General features: G+C 49.6%; 1 protein-coding gene across 1 annotated transcript; it reads right to left on the bottom strand.

Annotated features, from left to right (window-relative positions):
- ASB1 (ankyrin repeat and SOCS box containing 1) lies at positions 1-21,813 on the bottom strand. Its single transcript, XM_037850018.1, has 5 exons — positions 21,650-21,813; positions 18,585-18,726; positions 17,244-17,546; positions 7,165-7,550; positions 1-5,918 (listed from the first exon to the last, which is right to left on the bottom strand). The coding sequence occupies exons 1-5, from the start codon at positions 21,720-21,722 to the stop codon at positions 5,791-5,793; spliced, it is 1,032 nt and encodes a 343-aa protein (XP_037705946.1). The 5' UTR covers positions 21,723-21,813; the 3' UTR covers positions 1-5,790.
- Between the last annotated feature and the right edge of the window lie 5,398 nt (positions 21,814-27,211).

Here is a 27,211-nt window from a genome sequence, read left to right as displayed (position 1 = left end):
TTTAAAGATGAACAAATAAGTGTCTTTATTTAGTTAATTCATTCCTGGGTTCACCCCAAATTTTCACACCCCAACTCCCACTGTCAAAATAAGTCACATGGAACAAGGGGCCAGATACAACTGTCTTGCCCACATCCTCCACAACTTTCCCACCCACAGAGCTTTACAGGGATGATGTCACCTTGCTTGAAAGCCATGGGTTTCACCCATTTTTAGGGGCCCAACTCTTCAAACCAGAAACTTCACCAAGTAAAACAGGCCCATTAGGCAGTTTAAACCTGTGGAACATTTTGAGTACCTCCCTAGAGCCCAGAGTAGTTTGAAGACTCCTGTTTTAGACAAGTCCTTCTCTCTGATCATTTGGAACTTTCCAGAGAGCTAGTCACTTCTACTTGAAATGTGCAAACTCAGATTTCACATGACCAATATATCTACCCATTGAGATAAACAGTCAAAATAAAGCATTGTGGGAAAATTAAAGGGGAATAAAGCACTTATTAAAATGACAACTTATCAAAGGTGTACATCATACTTCTGAAGGCTCTTAACTTGGCATGGGAAGAAAAGTCACCGTGCCAGCTGCCGTGGGCAAACCCATGTTCATTTCCAAAGAAGAGACAAGGGGCTAGTGGTGGGTGGTCCACATTCTCTTCAGACGTCTCCAGGCACACAGGCCCCACTGCCACACGTTAGGCGCCCAGCACTAAGCAGCAGCAGTGGAACCTGTGCAGACACCACAGGACAGTGCAGGGGCACCACTGGCTAAATTACAGCAGCGTCCTGTGATTTCACACATACCAGAGAGCTGTGTGCAATCACCAGACTCAAGCTGAATGATGCACATTTGTACATAACTTGGTATACCAAGAGATCTTGAAATCAAAACAACTTTTAAAAAGAAAGGATCCCTAGGAATTCCAGCAATTCTGTGTTAAGGCAACAAGTTACCTTCTCTGGCTGCCACCACTTTCCCGTCCTATTCTCTACCTAGGATTTATAGTTTATTCTGCATATCTGCTCTTCACTGTAGAATTCTCCTTGGACAGGAATCCCACAAATCATTATGGCTGCATATCAAGTCTCTTATTCCCCACTGCGAGAGGCAGGTTTGGGGGGCGGGGGGCAGGCAATAAGTGAAGAGTAACTGGGGAAGTGAGGAGTAAGTGGGCAAGGGAGACAGTGAGGATCATGGTTGTTCAAGGCACGAGATGCAGGCTGGCAGGGAGTCCAGACACCTGAGGGCCAGGGACTGGTCACAGAGTGCCTCATAGGCAGGCCAGCTGGCAGAAACAGAGCCTCATCACTAGTGCCATCGCCAACTTTCAGGTGGTGCCCAGACTCCCAGGGCCCGCACCAAGGCCAGTCCTCATGCAGAAGGCCACAAAAACCTCCTGTGAGCATCTCTCATGGATCCAGCGGAAGACCAAGGCCCAGCCCTGCAAGGACACTCACTCTGTCTCTGCCAGGACTCAAGGGCACACTTCCCAAAACTGCATGTGGTGGTAGCAGAACTTGTTCTTGGACCACCAGGCAGTGGAAACACTGTGATTCTCTTCGCCAGTGCAGTGGCTGTTCAACAGTCTGAGGAGAATGGCTCACCCATACAGAACCATTCCCTGTAGTAAGACTCGTGGTTCCCTGACTACAGACCTTCAGAGACTGGCAAACTTTAAAAGAAATTCTAAGGATTAACAAAGCGCAGCCTACATTTTGTGTTACCAACCAAGAGCATCTTAGAAAACAAAAATATTGTCCTCTACCATCGTCATCATGACATAAAGACATTTTTTAAACTTACTTTTAAAAAGTAGGAAGGACATAATCTCAGAATAAAAGACAATCGTTTAAATTGAAAAAATGCGACTTTATAGATAAGTTACCATGTTGCCTTCCCACTTCTCATCTGCAAAGAGCCCGCTGGGTGGGCCCCGGCCCGTGCTGTGGAAGACCGAGCACCTCTTGCTGCCCCGCTGGGGCTCACAGGCGCGGCCCCCTCTCCAGAGGACGCAGGCTCCTCCCAGCACTGCCACCCCCGCCACCAGGCCTCCCCTGAGAAGAGGGACAACAGTCCCTCAGCATTTCACATTCGCATGGGGGCTGCTACTACACAGATGCTCTCCCACACACTCCCTCACGTGTCCTCACAGAAGCCCCGTGGGAAAGGCACAGCGGACGTCAGGCCCCGGCCCACAGGGAGCACCCCCTGCGGGGACTGGCCGGCAGCCACGGGGGCAGCCAGCAGCGGAGCCCAGGGCAGCGCACCCCTCTCTAACGCAGCCTGATCCCGGGCTCAGCCCTTTGTTTGCCGAGTGCTCATCTCCATGTCCCCATGAACCTTTTATTTGAAGAATTCATTCATGGAAGGAAAACAAAAAGTACAATGACTCTTAAGCCTGATAACAGATATATATACAACTTTAGGAAATTACTAACTGTCCTTTTTTAAAATTACCTATTTTAACAAATGCATTTTGATTGAACTTATATATCAAAACAAAATACCAAAAACAAGCATCACTGTCTTAATCCTTTTTTTTAATGAAGCAGAATATAAATAAATAAATATATAAATAACATATGAAAAGGCACAGACCAGGGTGACACTGATGGGCTCTAAACCCACACCCAGGAAGCCAGAGCCACCTCCTCCGAAGTATCCGTGCCGCCCAGTCCCGCCAGCTGGCAGCAGCCACAGGTGGCCAAGGCCAAGGGCCGCCCTGGGGGGGTCAGGAGAGCCCTGGAACCGACCCCTCTCTCACACCGCCTCTCCTGGGGAGGGGCTCTGGGGCCAGCCAGCCGGCAGCCTCATCAAGCACAACCACACTTCCTTGCTAAAGGGGACCTGGGTGCCCCAGGGCTTAGAAACAGGAGTTTAACGAGTGCTCAGATGGGGAGGGCTGCTCTCTCCAGTCCTGTATCCTATTCTTGCTGCCAAAAGAAAAAGGGGCCCTTAGTAAATGTCACTTAAAAAGTGTGAATGACCTTACTCAGCTGTCTGCACTGTTTCCAGATTCATGTTTGGCAGCCATTAAATTTCAAACAGAAACTTTCAAACTGAACCTCAAGGTTGTTGGGATCCCAAAAAAATCAACAAAGCTGGTTTGAACAGAAAGGAAGCTGAACTTTTTGTCCTCAGCAAAATGTGAGGCCCTAGCCTTCTGCAGCCTGGCCCTGGACACACAGCGTTTCAGGGCAAGGCCAGGAGAGGACCCTGGGACCCAGCTCACCCTCTCCCAGACACACCACCTCCATGGCTGGGTCTGGGTGAGGCCAAAGAGGAAAGGCTAATCAGTCCATTCCTTCTAAAGGAACACAGAAGGAGGGTGCAGTGCTCTGAAACAGGCCCCACATCAGCTCCACCAGGCCAGGAGAAGGACGGCGCTCTGGGCTGGGCCTGGGCTTGCCTCTGCTGAAGTGCCACCAGCAGGTGGGCATCTGCGCTGACAGCAATCCCAGGTGACACCTCGGGAAGGTCTGGGAGAGGACAGAGCTGCCTTCCACCACAGCAGAGCTGGGGAGGCTGGTCCTTAACTTGCCCCTGCTAAAGGCGTTCAGTGACCAGACCCTGAATGTGCCGTGGCACCCCTACAGGAAGCCCCCTAGTCTGCCCTGAGATGGGAGGGCAGCAGGAAGAGGGGACTCAGGGCTAGGGAGAGCTTTAAAGTAAGGTGAGCCAACTGCCCGCACCTGAAACCCCTTTCTCAGCCCTACCAAAGGGACAAGCCACTGCTCACTCGCCTCTCCTGACAAGGAGCCCCTCCAGCAGCCGAGCCATCGGTGGGCAGCTCAAAGCCCTAGAGTGCTTCCCTCCAGCCAAAGCCCCAGCTCCCCACAGCTCCTGGCCCAGCCACAGCCCAATCTCAGTCCAGTCCTACCCTGAGTGCTGCCAGACACACGCCCAACCCCTGTCCTGGGCTGACTCCTTAGCACTTGGACACGCCCACACATCCTCTCCTCTCGAAGGGCTCTCCAGATCTCAAGGTGACCCAGGCCCAAGGCCCTCCCTGTCCAGAAGGTGAGCTCTGAACAAACCCAGCTAATCCAGTTTCAGGCCCCCTAAGGAGCGCCACACAGCCCAGTCTCAGGCCTCAGGAGCCAGCCTGTGCTGACGCAACAATCACAGCTCACAATGGCATCATTTCCACTGACTCAAGGCCTCAAAGGACTGTGTTTCCCTTCTGAATCTCCTCCTCACCCTTCCCACATTCCTATGTGGAGACGGCCTGAGCATCCTGGCATGGAGGTGTCTATGACACCTGCAAGGGGTGGGGGGTCACAAGTCCACCCTCGAGCTGCAGAAGATATTGAGCTGCGCAGCTGGCACGGCCTATCTGATCAGCTGAAGCACACAGACATATTCAACTGCATAAAATATCATTAGTTCAACTGCTACAAATTTTTACAGAAAACTGAAACACAGATTTGAAATCTGCTCCTTTCCAACACTTCTAAAGTTTAAAATCACCATGGATCCACACAGTAGTCCTAAGAGCTTCAAATAACGAAATGTGATTTCACCAAAAACAGCAGCCACCTGGGGAATTTTCTGAAGCCACTGCCAAGAACCCACGAGAGGCCTGTGCACTGCTGCCCAGCCTCGGGGATGAGTGATTCCTTTACGGGGCAGCCCTGCCCACCCGGTCAAGGAAGGTGGAGTGGTAACCCAGGTACCTCTCTCACTGACTACCACCCCAGGACGGACAGCGGAAGACTCCGACCTCACTAATGGTTCCTTCCTTAGATTCCAGGATCAAGACATTTAGGCCCCAAAAGTAAGGAGCAAACCACCACCTCCAGATGTTTTGCCCTCTGGACATCAACTGAATCCCTGGGACCATGCAGGCCCTGGCTGAATGTTCTGGCATGTTCTGCTCTACGAGAGCGCCCTGGGCTATTCTCCCCCATTAGAACTGGCAGTGAGTGCTGTGGGAAGGGTCCTTGTTTCGAGGGGAGGCAGTCAGTCACTGGCTAGTTCTGAAAACCAGGCGCTGTCTGGAAGCTCCCTAAAGTGCAATGGCGAGGGCTGGGGGGACCTGCAGTGTGCTCTGAGGCACAGGCAGGCACGGACGGGGGCGGCACTACGGAACCTCACACTGGCACCGCCTTAAATTGTGATCAAATGCAAGTTTTGACTTGGCGATAAACTGTCAATCTCTGTGGCCAGGAAGCATCCTTAGATAAAGACAATTACCATGACAGTCTCCCCACAAGGAGAGAATTCTGAACCGGGAAGGAAGGGGTGCATGTATGACATATGCCACGTGTCACTTAACCTCAGTAGCAGGGAAAACAAACTAGCCAGCTCATGAACTGCATCTCTGTTGCCTACTTCTTTTTATAGGAACTCCCTTTCCCCTAGATAGTCATTAGATGGCTTTAATCAAACAATAAAATTTAGAAGTAGAAATGTAAGTAGAAGCAGCCTTGGGAAGTGCTAGGGATCCCTACCGGGATTTTCCAATGGGCCTCCAACCGCAGCCTCACCTGCACACATTTCACAACCCATCTCACTGACATGCAACTGTGGAAACCCAAAACAGAGATCCAGGGAGAACAAAACTAAGTCTGGTCTGAGCCAGTCAGCTGACAATGACCCAAGCAGTGCCCACTGGCCAAGCACTGGGGATGGAATTTCAATCCACAAGAACAGGCCATTTCTTCTTTCCCAACAGCCAAACAGGGCCTGGGACGGACGTCCAGTGCGTGGCTCACAGGGTACAGGAACCAGCACCGATGTTCACTGCAGATCACTTCCTCCTCACTACCATCCCGTCAACAGCTGGATTCACTCTACTCATAAAGCAGAAACTTCTTGATGGAGTCTGGCAGAGGCAGGGAGGGCACTAGATGAAGCCGGTGCTTGCCAAGAGCTCTTCTCACAACCACACGGCACAAACTCAGCAAGGTCCTGGGGACACCTAGAGCACCACGGGAAGGGAAGAGGCAGAGAAGAAAGGTTAATTCCTGTCCTAACTGTACGACGAAGGCCACTGTGACCAACTGATGGAATTCCACGAATTCCCACTTCTGGTGCCTGATTTGCAAGGGAGCAGAGAGGGACCTGGCGCGGAGGTCTTGCTATCTATTCCTCCCAGCTGTGGACAGATGTGAAATCTTCATTAAATCCTAACACCTCAACATCTGCTCACTGCAGTAGCATCTCCTCCCTCTGACCACACTTAATTTCCTAGGTAAAGAAATAAAGCTGATCACGGACAGCCCAGGGGGTGTGAGCAACCGGCCCCAACCCTCTCTCCAGCAGCCTCTGCACCGAGCCTGGGGGAGGCCTGCCGAGCAGTAAGGAGGTCGGCAAGCTGGCAAATATGCTCTGGGTCAAAAAAAACTCCCTAAGCTTCCGCCTCAGTTAGTGAAGAGGATGGCGAGTGAAATGTTCACAAACACAAGCAGTCTTATTCTCTCAGAAAGCCTCCAACTATTTTCAAGAAGGCTAAACAAGAGCATGCTTTAATGGACAGGTTTAAGGAAATCCAGTAACAACAAATCGATTAACTTGAAGTCCTGTGAGAGGCAGGGGGTTAGGGCAGAGGCTATCAACTCAGATATCCTCCAGACCCAGGCAGAAGGCCTCATAGGTACACAGCAGCCTAAAGAGGGTGCCCAAGGTCAAGTTCTGCGTCCAGGGGAGCCTCTGACAAACAAGACCAAGTTTCAGATCAAATTCCAATTCTCTTGCTATATATATATATATATTAGTTAGCAAAATCTTCATAAATAAGCAAAATGCAGACTTTATTCTAACAAAAGCAGACTTACCACACAATCTAAGATAATGCTATTTGAATGGAGATAAAGAAGGGGAGGGGAGGGACCCTCAAGGATGCCGAGTGTGTGGCATCATTTAAAAACCGTGTGTAAGTGAAGTCATTTCTCTAAGAACCTGGAGTCACAAAGCAGAACAAAAGGGTAAGGAGACTATAATTCTAGGAACTCTGAGAACACATATTTTTATAGATAGCGTCATATCAACTCTGGGTGTCTAGGAATTTAAAAAGAGAATACCAATCTGGAAGACTATTCTGGGAAATTTCTAGCCCTAACCCAAGATTTGGCCCAGTGTGTACAGGGAGTCCTTTTTTAAAATGCCTCATCTTGGTTCATTAACTGACACAGACAACAAGTCAGGCATAAATTGGGGCCACTTACTTCTGGCCTCCTTAAAAACCTGCAGGGCCTCGGGGTCCACCTTCCTTCTGCCCCGCGCCTCTGGGCCCAAGGACTCCCACTTCACCAGGTTCAGGTCAGCTCCGAAGTCGACCAGCAGGCTGACGAAGGCCGCCTCACAGCCGTGGCGCAGGACAGCGTCCATGACGCAGCCGGGCGAGCCCCTGGAGAAGCCCTGCGTGTTGACGGGGCCGTTGCAGTTGAAGTCAGGGTTGGCCCCGGCCTGGAGGAGCAGCTTGAAGCACTGGAGGTTGTGGTAGGCTGCACTGATGTACAGGGGGCAGACCACCAAGGAAGTGAGCCGCCGGGAAAAGGGGGGCCGGATTTCAGGAGTCAAGTGGTGGTTGACATCAACGTCAGCCCCATACCTGTGGGAAAACAGGGACAGTGAGACCCTCAGTCAGCCAAGAGGCCACAGCCACCTGAGAGGATGGACCTTAACCCAGGGGGCAGTGGGAGCCGCTAGAGACTCCGCAGATCAGAAACAGTGTCATGACTTCCGGCAAGAGAAGGCAGCAAAGAACCAACAAAAAAATAAGAGAGCTCTGATAGTCCAAGACTACTGAAAATATTTCAGAGAAGGAAAAAAGAAGAAAAACTATCAAATTTGTCTTATGAAATTAGTACAATAATAATCAAAAAATCCTGAGACAGGCCACATCAGAAGAAAAACTACCAACCAATTTCACTTACAAATATCAATTTCAAATCTTCAATAAAATATTAGGAAAGAGAATCTAATAGCACATGAAGACCACAACAGGCCAGGACCACGTGGGGTTACTTCAAGCACACAAGGGCAGTTCCAATATTAGAAATACTATTAATGTAATTCAAAATATTAATGAAACTAAGGAAGAAATCATCTGTACAGATGCCAAAAAAAATGGGCATTTGACAAAATTCAACATCTATGCAACATCCATAAAAGATGAGGAAACCCTCGAGGCTTTCCTGCTAAAACCAGGAGCAAGACACAGACTCCCACTTTGTGGCTTACTATTAAATTTTGGATTTGAAGATACTAGCCAGTGAAATTAAGTGAGAGAAAAAAATTTAGATAAATAAGAATTGGAAAGAAAAAGGTAAAACTTTCTCTGTTTTCAAATGGTATGGTCTGGAAAACTAAATAATGAAAAAAAAACAACAACAAACAAGCAATGAGAGAACTTATTAAAGTAGCAGGTTGTAAAATCAACATATAAAAAGCAATGGCCTTTAAAACAGTGAGATATCACTTCATACCTACTAGGATAACTATAATAAAAAATAATAGAAAATAAGTGTTGGCGAGGATGTGAAGAAACTGGAACCCCTGGGCATCACAGGGGGGAATGTAAAATAGGGCAGCCGCTGAGGAAAACAGGTGGTTCCTCAAAAAGTTAAATGTAGAACTACAATATGACCCAGCAGTTTCACTCCTAGATACATACTCAAAAGAACTAAGAATGGGGACTCAAACAAACACTTACACACCAGTGTTCCTAGCAGCATTATTCACAACAGCCCAAAGGCGGAAACACCCCAAGCATCCTTCAACAGAAGAATGGACAAACAAAACATAGTATATCCACACAATGGAACGTTACTCAGCCATAAAAAGGAATGAAATTCTGATACGTGCTACAACATAGATAAGCTCTGAAAACTTGATGCTGAGTGAAATAAGTCAGACAAGAAAGGACTAACACTGCATGATTCCACTTACATGAAATGTCCAGGGAAAGTCATAGCAACAGAAAGTAGATCAGAGGTTACCTGGGGCTGGGGGAGGGGAATATAAGGCAAGTTCTAGTTGAGATGATTAAAAAATTTTTGAAATAGAGACGGGTGATGGTTGAATGTAATTAAAGCCACTGAATTGTACACTTAAAAGTGGTTAAAGTAGCAAATTTTATATCATATATATTTTACCAAACTTTTAAAAATGCCTCCTCTAAAAAAAATCAATCACCTTCATATATACAAACAAAACAAATATAAAGATAGAAGAGATGACCCCATTTATGACAGCAAAATAAACAAGTAAATGACATACCTAGGAATAAACTTAAGATATGTCCAAACCTTGCATGCAGAAAATTATAAAATAGTACTGAAAGGCACAAAAGTAGACCCAAGCAAACAGAAAGACATAACATACCCCTGGACAGGAAGACTCAATATTACAGAAATGTCAGTTTTTTCTAAGTTTGTTTTATAAATGAAAATATCATTCCTAGAACAAAAGAAGTTGATTATAAATATAAATAAATAAAAAGAGCATTCCTGGAGCTAGATAGTTGATTATAAAGTTCATTTGGAAGCTCAAACAGGAAAAGATTTAAAAAAAAAAACATTAAGGGGGGGGAACTGGCCCTACCGTAATTAAAACATATCATAAAGGCATACATAATAAACCAGTATCATACTGGGGGACATACAAACGGACAGATCAAGGGAACTTTACTGAAGATCTAGAAATGGACCAAACTGCATATAGAAATTTAGTGCATGTTAAAGATGGCAACTCATATCAGTGGGGAAAAAACTGAACTTTTTTATAAGTGTTTTTGGGATAACTGGATAGCTATAGGGAAAAAGATAAAAGTTAAACCCATTCAATCACGTCATATGCCAGGATAAATTGCAAATGAATCAAAACTTGAAATACAAAATATGAAACCATAAAGAACTCGAAGAAAATCTCTAAGTAAAACTTTCCTACTCATAACTCAAGATACAGAACAGAAATATTTTTAACATGAAAATTAAAGAGAGACTTTTGCATAGCAAAAAAAGAAAAAAAAACCATAGACAACATAAATCAATAGATAAAAAACTGGGGAAAATGTTACAAAGGGTTAATATCCTGAATATATAAAGAGCTCCTAAAACCCTACAGAAAAATGAGCTACATATGGACAGTTGCAAATGGATCCTAACAATATGAAAAATTGCTTAGCCTCACTTATTACAACCAAAATGCAAAATAAAACTACATGGAGATACCACTTCTTGTCTATCCAATGGGGAAAACCTTCAAAAATTTATTGTCTGGGCTTTAAGGAAATCGGAAGTCTCATTCATTGCTGGAGCAGCGCAAAACGGAACAATCCCTATGGAGGGAAACTTGGCAATAGCTAGCAAAACTACATATGCATTTACCCTTTGACCCGTCAATCACACTTCTTTGAATCTATTTACCAGATGCATGTCAAAAATATGAAAAGATGTGTGCACAAGAATCTCATTCATTAAAGCACTGTCCATAATGGCTGAGCACTGGAAACAACCCACTTACCCACCAACAGAGGACCGCGGAAGGGACTGTGCCCCTCTGTACAACGGCGTTCCGTGCAGCTGTGAGGTGGGAGGAGCACACTAGAGATGTGCTGGAACGAGCTCGAGAACATCAACTTAATAAGTGAGAAAAGCAGCTGATCAAAGAGTGCACAGCCTGCCTCGGTTTATCTTGGTAACAAGGGCACAATACAAATGTGGATGTGGACATCACACGCCAGACACATACTTACTTTTTTGCTTTTCAACAATTGACCGATAAACAAAAAACGTGAATGGCTCTCTAGGGGAGGGAAGGAATAGGATGAAGGGGACAAGGAAAGAAGTGAACTGTGTAAATATCTTATGTCGTAAAACAAAATGAAATTAAAAAGCCATCCCTAAAAACTGAAAGAAAAGTGAAGCAAACACACCCAGCTGTGTATCCAGTGGCTCCCTAGCACAATGCCGCTGGGGGGGCTCTTTCCCTGAACCCTGAGAACAGCCGAGCCTCCAGCTCACTGGGCCAGCACACTGGGCCAGCAGGGCAGCCTGGAGCTCCCCTCCGCACGAGTTCCCGCAGCACCCACGAGGACTATGTCCTCCTTGGCCTCCGAGGGGCAGCTCCGATGTGAGGGAGTGAGTCCCACCTTGGGCAGCTGCAGAGGCTGCCCTGACAGAGGGGTCATCCTCCACCAGAGCAACAGCGAACAACTCCAGGCTCAGCTTTCAGAGCCCCCACAGGGACCTGCCTTGTCTCTGTACCCAGGGAGCCCAAATTCCTAGCCATCGACCAGGCACTGAGGGGTCCCCCAGTCTGAATGCACACTGCTGACCGGGGGTCCTGTCCTCTGCAAGCAGGGCTAAGGGGGCTCAGAGCAGCCCTGGCCGGGTCCAGGTGTCAGGAGGGCATCCAGGCAGGAGCCACAGCAAGAGGAGAGTGGGTCCAAGTGGCCACAAACATATGTGCGTGCAAGACACAGGGAACAGGTTTCTCACCATGGATCATGACTTTGGAACAGGAGAAACCAAAGATGAACCCTGGGGTGCTACGCTGGAAGAGAGGCATCAATGTGAACCCACAACTGCCAATATTTATAGATACAGAAATACATATATACATGTATGTGTGACCTGCCCACTCAGGGCCTGGAGACCGTGACAGCCAAAGCAGTAAGCATGGCTAGTGTCCAGAGCTTCTTTCTAAATACCATTCTCCACTAGAAGAAACTAGGACTCAGGAGAAATATCTAATTCCAGGGGTGAGGCAGGCAAAGTACAAGATGAGCCTAGAATATCTTTTTATATGAGAAAACAGGAAGTGCTCAAAAAATAATGGGAACATGTCAAAAGGACACAGAAGCTGGCTTGAAGGGGCTCCCAGTGGACCAAATCTGGGACAATTTGAACATCAAAATATGTAAAGAGAATAATGGAGTAGAACTCATTGGATAATATAGGAAACCATGAGTCCACACTAACATAAACAAGTGAATAAATTAAAACTCTGATGAGGATTCGGATATTTACATGGTTACAAAGTACTTCTGCACAAAACACTTACTAATTACAGAGGAAAAAGAATAACTTTACAGTGGAGAAGCCTAGCAGATGCCACTTCAATCAAAAGATCCAAGTGAACATCATCAGTAATGGGACAAATTGAAATTTGGGACACAGTGAGAAGCACACAGCATCACTTCTGTGAGATTCCAGCCAAAGATGCATTACCTGAATCTGATCGGAGTAAAGATTAAACAAACCCAAACTGAGAGACAGTCTTCTTAAAAACTGGCCTGCATTAATCTTCGAAAGTGCCAACACCATGAAACTTCAGGAAAAAGGCCGAGGAATTATTCCAGACTTAGAAGAAGACTAGAGACTAAATGAAACGTGTTGGTACAACTGGTGAAACTTAAGTGGGGTCTGAGAACTAGATGGTCGTAGCCAGCATCGGCCTCCTGCTCTGAGTCGTGATTCCACAGGAGAGCTGGAGAGCGTCTGAGCATCCTTGTTGGTAGAAACACACCCTGAAGTTTTTGGAGTGGAGATGACAAAGCAGCATGTCTGCAGCCTACTTTAAAATGGTTCAGAAAAAGTTATTTGTACTGTACGTGCAACTTTTTTGTAAGTTAGAAATTGTTCAAAAGTTTAAAAAAATTTTTAAACAAACGAGTAGTACATTTTCAAAAAAAGCAAAACTGTACTGCTACCACTCAGCTTTTTCTTTTTCTGTAAATCAGGTTTCTTACATGGTCTGGCATTAGAGTCGCAATCAAGTTCAGAAACATCAAGTTTGGTGTGGTTAGCACCCTCAGCCTAACAGTGCTACCTGAACAGCTGTAGGCAGCTACGGCTCGTTCTTCCTCGACCCCAATGTGTGCCCCGATCTTCATCCTGCTTCCTTCCCTGGAGTACAAACTCTGTGCTGGCTACAGACCTCTCTTCTACCCCCTGAATCTCTCTTCTCCAGGCACCACACAGCCATCCGTCTCTACATGGAGGGCAACAAAGAATTATGACCTGTCCCCAAATGCCCAGGATTTTCACATGCCTCTAGGAAACACCAGGTAAAATAATCTGCTGGAACAATTACATTTGACATTTTTGCTTACAAAAAATAAGTTGTGAACATATTTTAGACAGGCCAATGACAGCTCAGCTACACTGTGTGGGGGAAAAACTAGTTTGTCTGTGAAGACTGGTCCATTACCACTTTTTTACATTGGGCTGTGTTCCACAGGACAAAGCTTGCTGTAGAAGGATAAAGGGTAGGCCCTTTTTCCAGCATTTCCGTTTCAATGTAACACAGTTAGTAAGTGCAGATGAGGTCGTCTGCCTAAGTATTTTCACACCTCCTGTACTACCGAGACCTTCACTCTCCGTCGGTCTCAGGCAGCAGGCTAGTAAGCACACGTGGGCGTCGGCTAGCAGTCCCAGGGCCCGCACAGTTCGGCACTAGACAGCCCCGAAGGAGGTGCCCCATCTGCCCTCTTCAGCTCAGAGATGAGAGAATGGGGTGACTTACCAAGCACCACGGCCACACAGCTGGCCAGGGCAGGGCGGGAACAGCCCACCTCTCCCCAACCTACTGCCAGGCACATCCCACTTCTCTAGAAGCTGCCCCAACCCAATAAGCAGTGTATAAGCAAATGAAGTAAAAATGATCCTAACTAAACACAGGCCAAAAAGTGGTGGGTGCTAACCTCACCTCATGGTCTCCGCAGGGCCCTGTTTGGGGAAGGTGAGGCTGAGGGGCCTGCACCTATTTCCTTGAGCTTCCACTGGCCCCAGTCTTGCAACAATGCCTCAAGAGTTTTCCCAGCATCTAAACATTTCACCTCAAGTAGGAAATCACTATGTAGGAAACACCCATCTTGGGCCTGACACGCATCCAGGCAGACAGAACGGCACCGTTTTCAATGAGCACCCACGATGGACGTGGCTGGCCAACAGTCACAGCCAGCCACCACATTCCTTCGCTGCTCTATTCCACACCACTCCGCACCATTCCGAGGGCCCAAAGGAACTTTCCCCTGGAACTAAACCTGCTGTTTCGGGCAGCACGCACCCATGGAAGGGAACAGGGCAGGCCCAAAACCCCACGTGCTCACGGGGTGGCAAGCTTCCACACTGATGTCACACAGCATCGTCAGCCACTACACAGGGAAACGTCACCCATCTTCCAAGACATTCTAGGACTGATGAGAGAAACACTCTAAAACATACACGGAAATTAAGCAGAAACTGGTATTTCATTTCACACACTCAACCAATTAAGAAAAGGAGGACTAGATATCAAACAGTGATTTTTTTCTCTCTCTCTTTATTCTTAAGAATATGTCTTCCAAAATGCTCGTAATTTGGGGCAATATGATAATCTGGTATTAGCTGAGTGTGGGAAAGACAGCCCTTCATCCACTCATAAAAATATGCTGGATGGGTTCCAGTTCATTTTAATCCTGAATATTTTCCAAAATTCCCAAACTGCTTTTAATATTGCTGGCATGGAACCACTAGGGACAACTCAATAAATCAATACAACTTTTGCATATACAGAAATAACAACGCCTCACTTTTTTTTTTTAGCATCAGCAATATATATCAAGGGATTTACAAGTAACAAAACTGATATTACTCAGAGCAGGAAAGCAAATTACAACAGTGACAGAGCAAGCCCTGTCCACGAGGGAAAATGGCATCGGTAAGGCAGGAGGTAAGTTCAGATTATACGATTAGCTGCACAGTAACATAACCCCATCACCCTCATTACTTTTAGAAAAGTGAATTATATGGGAATTTAGAGTAGAGAAAGCTCTTCAGCAGGACCCTGTGTGTTCTCGGTACCTGCCTGTGCCCAGAGGGGAAGCAAGCACCGGCCTCCCAAGCAGGGGTCTGGACGTGCGAGCTCTGAGCAGCTGCGAATCAAGCCTGCACTTGGTTCACCACCGCTGTGCATCATGAACTGACTGAAGTGCCCAAAGGGCTTTCTGGACTCGAGCTGAAATTCACTGACTGATCCTACTCAAAAACATTTCCAAATTAATGACTCACATTCTCTAAGACGCAAAGATAAGTCACCAGGGTGGCTTAGATTATCAGGCTAGAAATCCTCAAAAGGAAGTAAGCAGACAGTCTCACAGCTTTATCACCTTCTAATGCCACAATCTATCACCCTCATTTTATCCTTGCAATAACAAATTCCACACCCATTTAATACAGAAAACCTTCTGGTGGAATAAACATACTCTACTCTCAGTGCCTAATTTAAAAACCAGGCTCTGCGCTAGGCGAGGGGCGCACCAGGTCCCGCTCTCAGACACGCCCCAACTACAGCCCGTAACAACACGACCCTAATCTAATCCTTGTCGACAATGACCCAGTGCGCTGAGAACTGACTACCTGAGCTGTACCTGTCCAACCACAGAACGACGCGGCCACCAGAGGATGGGAGGTGTGCTGCTTTGAGACTGTTATGGACCCCAGAAAGCCATGTTCTTTTAATCCAATCTTGTGGGTGCAGACTTACTGTGGGTGGGATCTTTTGATTAGATTGTTTCCATGGAGATGTGACCCACCCAACTGTGGGCAGGACCTTTGATTAGATTATTTCCATGCAGGTGTGATCCCACCCATTCAGTGTGGGTCTTAATTAGTTTACTGGAGTCCTTAAAAGAGCTCAGGGAGAGAAGGAGCTCAGAGAAGCTGAGAGAGACACTTTAGAGAGAAGCTAAGATATATAATCCAGAGTTTGCCCCTGGGAGAAGCTAAGAGCCAACACAGGCCCAGATGCTTGGAGACACAGACAGAAGGATGTTTGGAGATGCTAAGCTAAGAGATGAAGCCCAGAGTTTGTACCGGAGAAGATACGAGAGGACCCCCAAATGCTCAGAAATCCCCTGGGAGAACAGCAGGGATGCACAGAGGGTGAGAGACAGAAGCTAAGAGAGACAGAAGCCCAGAGACCTTCTGGAGAAAGCCATTTTGAAACACAACCCAGGAGAAAAGGACCAGCAGACACCAGTCTTGTGCGTTCCCAGGCAACAGAGGTGTTCTGGACACCACTGACCTTCCTTCAGTGAAGGTGTCCTCTTGTTGATGCCTTAGTTTGGACACTTTTATGGCCTTAGAACTGTAAATTTGTAACCTAATAAATCCCCTTTATAAAAGCCAACCCATTGCTGGTATTTTGCATAAAGGCAGCTCTAGCAAACTGGAATGGGGGGGGAATTAAAGCATCTTTGGTGAACATGAAAAATGAAAAACCAATCCAGTTCAAGGAAAAAAAAAATTAAAGGTAACCATTAGCACAGCTAAAATAAGTCTATAAAGCTTCTAAAATAATAAGACAGGAAGCAAAGAAAACATAGGTCATGAAACAAAAGATATAAGATAAAGGAAATAATAAAGAAACTTTAAGAAACAGAAAGACAGAAGCAGGCTAACATCAGCTTCGGCCACAATGCTAATTATATCGAAAAACAAAACAATAAAGGTACATGGAAGTAGCTGAATCCACAAAGATTAAAACTATATTACACAACACTACAAAAAAGAGCCTTAAACGAAGCTATCAGCATCCTTTTGTTTTGATAATGGGCACAACCCAAAAGCAAGAGCCCTCAGGAGCTCAAGTGGCATCAGGATATACAAACAGAAACTGCCAGAAATACAAGGGGAAACTGACAAAATCACAGCAGAGACTACAGACAAAAACAATTCTCTAAATTTGAGGCAAATAATTGAGCAAACATTGTTAAAAGATACAATCAGAGTAATATAATTTAGGCTAATGTATCATATTCTGCAAACAAAACACCCACAGTCATGCATCTTGTTTCAAGTCTCCCCAGCAATGAATTTTGACAATTTAAAACTTTCTCCTCCTTAACTATAAGAACACAGAGAAAATCAACTTCAATTACAGCTATTTTTTTTAAAGGGAAAAGCTCAGAGAATACAGCCAAAGCTATAGTCAAAAGTAAATTAACAGCCTTGAAAGTTTACATTATTAACCAAGAAAAAAAATGAATTCAGCATTCAAGAAATTAGAATGAATAACAAAGCAAAATTAAGGAAAAGGAGAAGAAATAAAGATAATAACAGATCTAAAGGAGTCAGTAAACAGAAAACTAATAGAACTGATAAAGTGAAGAGTCACTCTTGGGAAAGACTGACAAAACCAGACAAATCCTCTAAGAGTCGAATCTCCAAGAGAGACCAGCAACTGCGTGGGCAGCGGGAGCGGGAAGCTGCAGGGTCCACACCCAGGCAGGGGGTGCCGGGTGCACCGCACTGACCTGATGAGCGCCTGCAGGATGTCGGCCCTGCCCACACGTGAGGCATGGTACACGGGCGTGCTGCGGTGGTGCCGGCTTCCATTGGGGTCTGCACCGGCTTCAAGGAGGATCTGGGCACTCTCCAGGTGCCCGTTCACCACAGCCACGTACAGGGCCGTCTGTCCCTTCACATCCACCAGGTCCACCTCGGCCCCCTTCCGGATGAGGAAGTCCACGCAGTTCCCGTGGCCTGCAGTGGCCGCAATTCGCAGCGGTGTGCAGGGAAGCCAGCCACAGCACCAGACAGACTTCTCGTTGATGCGGCTGCAGGCAAAACAGAAGGGAGCCAGGCTGTGAGCGGCGAGCTTGGGCTCCTCCCAGAGCACTACCACCACCTGCCCTGAGAGTCAGGAATGCACCACTGCGGCCTGCTTCATGCAACACTTTCACACGTCTGCCTGCCAGAGCACTGCCCCTAGCAGGGCAGGCAGTAAGAGCCCACTCCCAAGGCTAGCGCGAGAGCTAAGATCAGAACCTGGATTTCCTAACCAGCAGTGCAAAGTGCTTACTCCACCAGGGTGGGTGGCACACTAGATGGGGAAGCTGGGGTCAGGCCCAGATGCCTCTACTTGCCAGCCAGCTCCTGGGAAGACCTGAGGGTTGGCCTCCCTCTGGGCCTTGGGTGACCACTAGGGTCTCTCTGACTCTGGCACAGCCCTGGAGGAATCACCAGGCTGGTGTGGAAGCTGCACCCTGGCCAACAGCTGCAGAGGGACCCTGCAGACTCAGCCCTCAGTCAGGGTGACAGTCCAACCAAGACTCCTGCCAAGGAGTGCTTCCAATCCCAATACGTCACCTCCAAGGCATGGTTTCTCTCATCAAGCTTCCAACATAGCTTAGAACTAACAAGGCTCAGGAATTCAGAGCACAGAGGCAGGGACCCAGAAGTAAGCACTCGGCAGCATCTACTCAAAGAAAGTCTCAAGGATTCTTCCTCAGCTGTGCATTGACTTGAGAGATTCTCCAAGACCTCAGAACCAAAGAAATAACCAGCAAGAACAAAAGAGCATCAACAAATGGCCAGATTCACTGAGCCTGAGTGTAAGAAGAAAGGGGGAAAAGGACCTGGAGAAGTCTCCCTGTCCATACTACTTGGCCATCTCCCATACTCTGACCGCATTTCCTCTATCTCTTTTTTAATCCCTGTCCTCCAAAACTGGAAAGCATTCCTCCAAGTATCAGGGCATTCTTCTGCAAACCAGACAATAAATGCTACCCAGACCAGAGAGGACACACAAAGCCTCAGCTTCGTGCAGACCTCAGGGGCCCACGCCCGGGTCAGCCCTGGGCAGCAATGCTCACCTGCGGTAGCTCTCCTCTTGCAACAGGCTCCTGAGGGTCTGCAGGTCGCCCACATAGGCTGCGTCGTGGAGCCTCGTGTCCTCGCAGTGCTCGAGTGGGTGGTCACAAAACTGCTCCCTCAGCCACTCCTTCAGATTAGGACCTGCACTGAAGAGAGGGGCTCCTGTCGGCTCAGGGAAACCCTGCCACACCGACCCCAGGGGTGCCATCTGCGTGAGCCCTTTCTCTCCCAGCCAGGGGGTCAATTTCAAACCCAAGAAAATCACTCCCAATGTACAGAAAAGGTGGAACGTTTAGTAAGCTTCCTTTAGGAAGCTAGCACATTCCTAACACCAAACCTGACAGGAATAAGTTTTTAAAAAGTTGGAGGTAGAGAGAACGAACCAAATCTACTTAAGACTACAGAAGCAAGATCCTAAATAAAAGACCAGCAGACTGAAATAAAAGATATGCATCAAAGACATCCATCATACGATTGCTTGGATTTATCCTAGAATGTGTCTTAACATTGGGAAAATCATATCGGCATTTGCATAACAAAAAAAGGCACATAGCAGAATTCAACAGCCTAACCAGCCCTGCAGCTGTGACTGGGCAGATCTCCCACACCCACCTGGTCCTGGCCACAGGGGCCACAGAAGGGACAAGTCATCGGGCTGCAACCTTCTGACAGATGCACTGTACTGTGTGTGTTATATCTCAATAAAAAGGAAAATTTCTTAAATAGATGTATATAAATGTATTTATGTACAGACTAGATGACTAGAAAAATGAAAAACCATAAAGACTAGAATAAATGAAAAAAACATCACGTACCTGAATGAAAAGATTCAATATTAGGGAAATTTTTAATTTTGCCAAATAAATGAAGAGGTTTAACAAATCTCTTTGAGATTTTTATTTCAGATGTGACATAAAAATTCTATTTTATTTGGAAATACAAATAAGTGCGAATAGCTCAGTGCTGTTTTAGTAAGAGTAGTGAGAAGAGCCCTACCGTACTACAATAAAACTTATCTCCCACCAGAATAATAAGATAAATAAATCAAACACAATCAACTACCCAGAAAGGACCACAGTGTAAATAACATGATAAATGGGCATCAGTGAGAATGGAAATGAGTATTCAACAAACAGTATTTATACAATTAGATTCCTATTTGGAAATAATTGAGCTCTTCATTTTACACCATTGCTCAAAATAAATGCCAGGTGAATTAAGAGTTTTGTAAAAATAATTACACAGGCAGATGCATAAGTAAAGAGCAGGACCCCAAACTGTGGGATTCAAATCCCGAACCCTGCCGTGTTGTACTAGCGTGTGACCAAGCACACGGTTATAAAGCAGGCCACTCCACGGGGGACCCTCTCCAGGTGCCGGAGAGTTGTTTCTATATACAAACCAAATCTGCTTTAAGTACCTACTGTATACAAGGCTTGCTGGCAGGTAGAGTTAGGGTGATGAGGAAGTATCCTTCCCTTCAGGATTTGATAGTCAATCAGCAAACGTAAGACACAAAGATGACAGGTTCACAAACCTGGGTCCCCTGCACTGATCCCACCAGACCTGCAGCAGATCAACAGGCAGGTGTGAAGCCTGGGAAGACCGAGTCACCATCTTTCAGTCGTTATCCTTCACTGTCATTATCCTCCTCTGTAACTGCCCCACAATTACAAGAACTCTGGAGTGAAAGTTCAAAGTATGTGTGGGTAAAACTGAGAAAACATCGGACAGGAACCAACAGGTAAATGGGAGTTACAGGACTTCTGTTATCTTCTCGTCTTCTCCTTTGCTGGCTTCCTTCCAGCCCACAACCTGGCCAAGTTCAATGCAGTCTCCTCTTCCCCAGCTTCAGATCCACAGACAATGGCATATCTATATTTTTCTGACCACCTGTCCCAATGACAACCCCAGGATGGCACTTAAACTTTACCTGGAAACCTGTTGCCCCTCCACCCACAAGCCCACAACACACTAAAACACAAAACAGTCCTGCACAGGATATAAAAAGTCCTGTTTCTTCCACAGGACAGCCTACCAACTACACTGGGAGGCAGCTGTCACTCCTCCTCTTTTTCCAACTGAACACCTCTCATTCTATCTCCCATTCTCACAGGAGATGACTTCTAACACCCTCAAGTATCTGCAAAATCCCTGGGATCAAAGTCAATATCAACCACCACACCCCAGGAGGAAAGAGGCTCTGTCTGACCTGTTCTGTTCAAAGCAGTTCCCCAGCCCCCAACAGGGAGAAGTGGAGGGATGGATGCATGGGAGCGATGGTCTCCAAAGACACCACCTCTCAAAGACACAGACAAGCATATACAGTCCAGAGCACATGAAGGCATTTGATACACACAAGCTCAGAAAGCAGGTAAGGAGAGAACCTCTCCGGACCATGGGCAAAGAATCAGGGAAGATTCTGCAGAGTTTCTCCTGGCTTTTTTTTTTTTTTTTTTCAGAGCCTCCCTGCTGGCTTCACAGCCACTGACAGTCTATGGTAGAAGCCTCCCTGCCGACTGACACATGCATAGTAGGAATATTTCAAGGTGGAGACCCGAAGTGAGATGGCTATTCTAGGGTGTGTGCAACAGCCTTTCTAGCTGCCTCCTCTGCTGGTGGGCCAAGGGTCCCCGGACATGCTGTGTCACTGACGAGCTGGCAGGTGATGGCGTTATCGCTGTCCCTAGCTTGTGCATGGGTGGGGTGGGGTGGGGTGCGGGAAGGGGCCCGCTTCACCACCCGGACAAGCCGTGGGCTGCGGCAGGGGAGACAGGCACCTGCCCTCCTGGGGCCTGACCTCTGCGGGCTTTCCAGCTCAGAGCTGGAGGATGACCCACGTTACATTTTCATAGTTGCGGCATAGCAAATCCGTATCGACCAACGGACCGGCGGTTAGAATGCAAGCTCTGGGAGAGGGAGTCCGACGCGAGGCCGAGCAGCTGGGGCACGACTTCGGCCGGGCCGCCCGCCCGACGTGCCGCGCTGACCCGATGCCCCGGCGGCTCCGCCGGCCCCCGCCGGCCCCAGAAGCCCTGCGGCTCGGCGGCCACGCGCACGTTACCTGCGGGCCCCGGCCCGGCTCCGGCATGCAGGCCCGCCCCGGGGCGCCCGTCGGCGCGACCGCCCTCCGCCATGGGCCCTGCGGCCACAATCCCTCCGCCGCCGCCTCCCGAGCCCGCCCCGCCGGCCGGAAGGAACGCGGGCAGCGACCACTTCCGGGCCTCCCTCCCGGGCTTCCGGTGCCTGGCGCGGGGCTCGACTTCCGGTTTCCCTCTCAGACGAAGGCCCTCGAGAGCGCGGGCCGAGCAGTTCTCGCTCCCGAAGAGGCAGAGGCGTCTGGGAAAAACAGATTCACCTGCGCGTGGGGGACGGGGAAGAGAGGCTTATTTGCATGAACCTGAGAACTCTGATTGGGCGGGCTCTTCCCCGCCCCAGGGATGGGCGTGGCCTTCTGCCAGTGGTTGTGGGCGGGGCCTGCCAGGGCTGCGGGGGGTGCCTGCGGGCCTCAGGTTCGAATCCTGCCGGAGCGGCTGACGGGGCGTCCCTGGGCGCAGTGCCCGTGAGGGGAGCCTGCCTCGGGCTGCAACGGCCCAGCTCTGGCCAGCCCACCGTGCTCAGCCACGGGCCGGGAGCCGCCCTGGAGAGCGCGGATTGAGGGGGGTTGCGGGCGGGGCACACACCCGCGCAGCCCGTCTCGGGTCCCGCTTCCTCCAGACCCTTTAAGCCCAAAAGACCCCCCATCGCAAAGATGGTCCAGGGCCGACTTCGGGAGTCCTCCACAGCCCCGGCGGGTCGTGGATGCGGGGCGCGCCACCAGCGCAGGCCCTGGCAGGACTCGGGGCGCGGACCTCGGGCCGAGGGGGGCTGTGTCCGCCCCCGCGAGTCCCGGAGCACCCCGCGGTCCCCGCCCCGCCGCATCACCCGCGGCCTCCGGAGGCAGCCAGGCCCCCCGCAGCACCCCCCATTGGGTCCCCCAAACAAACCGCCCAGGGCCCCCAGGGAGTCCTCCTTGGAGTCCAGCCCAGTCCCGCCAGATATTTGGCAATCTCCCCAAAGCATAAAATGTTCACAATCCTTGATCAGAACGTCTTCAAAGCATTATCCTAAGGAAAAGATTGGATGTGTGAGAGCTACAGCTTTGGTGGTGCCCATTAAGCATCATTTTTATAGCAAAAAATGTCCAACAATAAATAGGCTTTCTGGGTGAGAAGGTCTGGGAAGGGGCCGGGAACCTCCTGTTGAACCAGCCCCTGGTCAGCTCCTCCCTACAGCAGGGAGCCCGAGGCCCCCTCTGGAAATAGCAGCAGGTATTGGGGGCAGCTAGCGGCCTGAGCCCACAGGTGCTGCCTGGTGCGACCCCTGCCCTGGCCCGGGTGGGTGTGCTGGGCCCACCTTGGGCAGCAGGCAGTGGGTCAGCACCCACTCAGGGCTTGGGAATGGCCATCTCTCCTCTCCGTGCCCCTGTGGACCTAGGTGTGGGGCACCTCTCCTTTGGGCCTCGCTCATCTTTGGGTGCACCTCCTGCGCCCCCTCAACCCCTCTGCACTTGGCCTCCAAGGAGGAAGCACAGATGTTACAGGTTTACCCAAGCAAGGCCCTGGACAAAGGCAGCTCGTTGTGGGCTTTGTCCCAGGAGCCCCTCTATGGGGAGTTGGTATCAGCCCTGAGGAGCTCAAGACCACAGGTGAGCTGGATGAGGAGCAATGCCTCCAGACTCAGCTTCCTTGCCTGCAAAACGGGGCTGATGATGCCCACCACGCAGGGTTGTTGGAAGATATAAAATTCCACCAGATGCAGAGAAAGCCCTGGAACCACTGGGCATGGGCTGAATGCCAGGGCAGCTTGGTTCTGCTGAGCATGGAATACCAGGGGCCTGACTCCCCCTCTTCCCAGGCCAGGGACCCCCCTTCCTTCTCCACCCCGGCTGGGAGAGAAGCAGGGGTCCAAACCCAAGAGCCATGTCCAGTCCCTCAGCCCCGGAGCTCAGGCCAGGGAAGGGGGAGGGTGGCCGATATGGTGGCTTTGTAACTGCTGAACAGCACAGACAGCCTCAAAGCCCGGCAATGGCTCATTGGGAAATAAACTATGGTAAATTATCGCAGGAAGGATTGTTAAGCAGCCATTAAATGATGATAGAGATGTGCATTTATTGGGAACATGTGCATTTTATAGGATGAAGTCCTATAAAGTTTTGATCCAGGCATCTCTGCCTTGGTGGCCCTTGCTTCATTAAAAATAAAATTAAAACGATCTATTATGACTGTGTTAGTACAAAGACAATTGTATTAATATTATATATTAGAATGTTTTCTTCAACCTAAACATTTATGTTTTCTTCTGATTTTAAAAGAAATTCAACCATTTTCATAGGCCCACAAAAGTAATGTGGACCCTGGTACCTTCTCACCCAGACATGCAAGGCCACCAGCCCCACATTCAGGCTGCATCTCAATAAAGCTGGTAAAAAAAAATGTATCTCAATTTAAACATCAAACATACAAATGAATAAACACCAGGAGCCAAGCCAAGCCGTGATCGCTGGGGGGTCTTTTGGGGTCTCCCCAGCTGTCTGATGCCTTCCTGGGCCTCGAGTGGCCTCTGGCTGAGCAGGCTCGGCCCAGAGCCAAAAACAGGGAACCACCAGAGAGGGCTGGAGAGGGGAGAGGAGGCCTCCTGTGCAGGCCAAGTGTGCACACGCACACACACATGCACACATGCACACACACACCATGGCTTCAGGGCCAGGGCTTGTTTGTCCTTATTTAACAAATTGATACATATTTTTTCTTAACACTCAGAGGAAGTCATGCATCTTAAACTGCCCTTGAAATCTGCCCACCCATCAGCTCCTTTCACCTTTATTCTTTTCTTTATAATGAGCATCTATCACATTCCGCCATCTTGATGATAATAACAGGAGCTACTGATTTCACCCGGGCATCCCTCCCTGTCTCTAATCTTTCCAGAAAGCTGGCAAGCCAGAGACCTGAGACCAAGTGCATCAACTCCATGCCCCAGGCCATGCAGCAGAATTTGAACTTGGCCCCCTTGACCACAAAGTGTGTGTTCCGATGCCCTGGAACTCGGACAGGTATCACATCCCCCCTCCCTGGCACTTAGTTAGAGACTCGTACACAGCAGGTACTCAGTAAATGTGGACTTAATTATTTTTCTAGATGAAAATGTCCATGGAGCTGCTATTCATCCACCATTAAATAAAAAACTTTCAGAACTGTCAGGAATTGGAGGCGCACGCGAATGGGGTCTCTGGAGGAGAGTTTATTAAGAGGAACATTAACAAAGGCATGAGCAGGTGTAGGGGAACAACGAGGGGTGAAGCAGCACCCAGGGGTGGCTGAAAGCTGGGGAGCAGAGGAGCGGAGAGCAGGAGGGGTTAGCAGATCCTGGAGACAGCGGGGGCTGCACTGAGGACACAGCCAGCCCGAGACCTCAATCTGGTGGGGGACTGAGAAGGCTGGGGGTGAACCCCCCAATCTCTCTGTCCTTTCTCCCTGTGCTCTTATCTCCTGCCTGGGCTCCCCTTTGCCCAAACCCAATTGCAAGCCAGAGGGCACGGCCGCCTGCTGATGCTGTCCCCAGAGGTCAGCCTCTGGGCCGAGGGCAGGCTGGAGCCTGGAGGGTACCCGGGGCGCATTGCCCAGCCCGACTGTCACATCCTTTTGTTCAATGGGAAATCCACCAGGAGCTTTACAGAGCATTGCCCTTGTCTGTTTGAACTACCCTTCCCCACACTCACCACCCCGAGCCAAACATGTTTCTGGGTTCTGGAAGCCGTCACTGCACGTTTGCAGGAAGAAAATGGTTCTCCAAAACCAAGCATCCAATGCACTTGGAACTGGGTGACGTCAGTGTCCACCAGTCTGGCCTCCACCAGGAATGGGAAGTGCCCAGCACCTGGAGGATACTCAGAGGTGAGGAAGACACAGCCCCGGGCCTCCAGAGACAGGAGAGGCTTACCCCCGCGTCCCCGGGGTAGATCCTTAGAGAGGTAAACCCGCACCTCTGGTGACCATCCATCCCGGTTTGCCCCCAGCCTCTCCTTCTGTCCCCATGCCCCGCCCTGCCTCACGCCCCAACCCCCAAGCCCCTCTCCCGGGTTGACCTTCCCGCCACACAACTCGGGACACGTCACTCTGGCTCAAAACCCCCTGACCATCCTTTGGGCACCGGTGTGAGGTCCTTGGCTGGGCATTCGAGGACCTTTGCAATGTGCCCCACACTCCTGCCCCCCTGCAGCCCTCAAGACCCCCTAGCCAGAACCCACCCGCCATGGCCTGGCACCCTCTCCCCTCAGGGTCTGCACTCACAAGCTCCCCACCCCCGTGCCCGGCCGCTGCTGGTCCTCCTCAGCCCCTGGCCTTATCTGTCCCCACACTGGGTCCCAGCCCGTCCTATCTCTCTGTGCAGACACTTAGGTTCCTTGAGAGCTGCAGTCACGAGAGCTCGGCACCCAGGACTTCTGGAACCAACAGATAAAGTCGTTCTTCAACCAGTGTTGACAAACAGCCTCGTCCGGGCACTGGGCATGGCCCGGGGGTGCAAGACAAAGCCAGGCACTGATCCAAGGAGCCCACAGTGAGTGAAGGAGCCAACCCACCCAGCTCAGCCCGGGAGGAGGGCACACAGGAGGCCCCTGCAGCCAGGGAGACAGAGCCCGAGAGAGGGGCAACGCCGTGAGCCAGGGACCCTCCAGGCAAAGGACCGTCCACGGGCCAAGGAAGGGGAGGGTGGTCTGCATGGAGGCTGGAAACGTTAGCAGGGCCCCCCTCTGTGTGTGACCCCCCTTTGCGTCACCTTGTACCCTTGCACCGTCCCCTCAGCAGGCCGACTTCCTTGGCTGCTCTGAGCCTCTGTCCCACCCACCGTGACTGGCCATTGGTCTCCCCGAGGCAGAAAGGCCAGCCTGACCCCACGCGGCCACTGGCTCAGACGCCCGTCTCCACCACCCAATAGTGTGTGGGCCTCTCGAGTCACGTTGTCGACTCCAAGTCCTGCCGTGGTCTTGCTCCCCTGGCCTGGGGGCCCCCTACTCCAGGGGACCTGGGAGGGAGGAGTCACTCACCCCTCTGCCCATGTCGGGGTCCGTGGTGGGCGTGGCCAGCGCCCCAAGCTCTCTACTGTGGAGTAAATGGAGCACGCGAAGCCCTGACCCAGAGCAAAGGCCTAGGTTTGTCTCAGGGAGAGGAGGGCTGGCGGGGCGGGAGAACCCAGGCCTCGGGACTTCACACCCAGTGCCCTCTCTGCTACACTACATCGCCTGTATTCATTTCCTGGGCCTGCTGTAACAAATAACCACCAACTCGGTGGCTTAAAACAACTCAAATGTATTACCTGCCCTCCCTCAGGCAAGAGAGCTGGGCTTTGGAAGTCCCCCCAGCCAGGCTTCAGCCAAGGCTCCCCTGGGAGACCCCAAACTACCTCCTGCTCCTCCCTTAGCCCCCTTCCCAGGGAGCACTTCCATATTAAATCACTCACACTCAGATCCTCATCTTAGGGGCTGCTGCTGGGAACCGAGCCTAAGACACGTACAGAACTGGGGAGTCCAGGAGGGGCTGCTTAGGCACAGCTGGATCCAGGAGCTCAAAGTCCTCCGACTTTGGTC

The sequence above is a fragment of the Choloepus didactylus genome, chromosome 9 (genome assembly GCF_015220235.1).
Source record: "Choloepus didactylus isolate mChoDid1 chromosome 9, mChoDid1.pri, whole genome shotgun sequence".
Taxonomy (NCBI): domain Eukaryota; kingdom Metazoa; phylum Chordata; class Mammalia; order Pilosa; family Megalonychidae; genus Choloepus; species Choloepus didactylus.
Note: the sequence above shows the minus strand (reverse complement) of the source record. Positions and strands in the feature narration are given on the sequence as shown.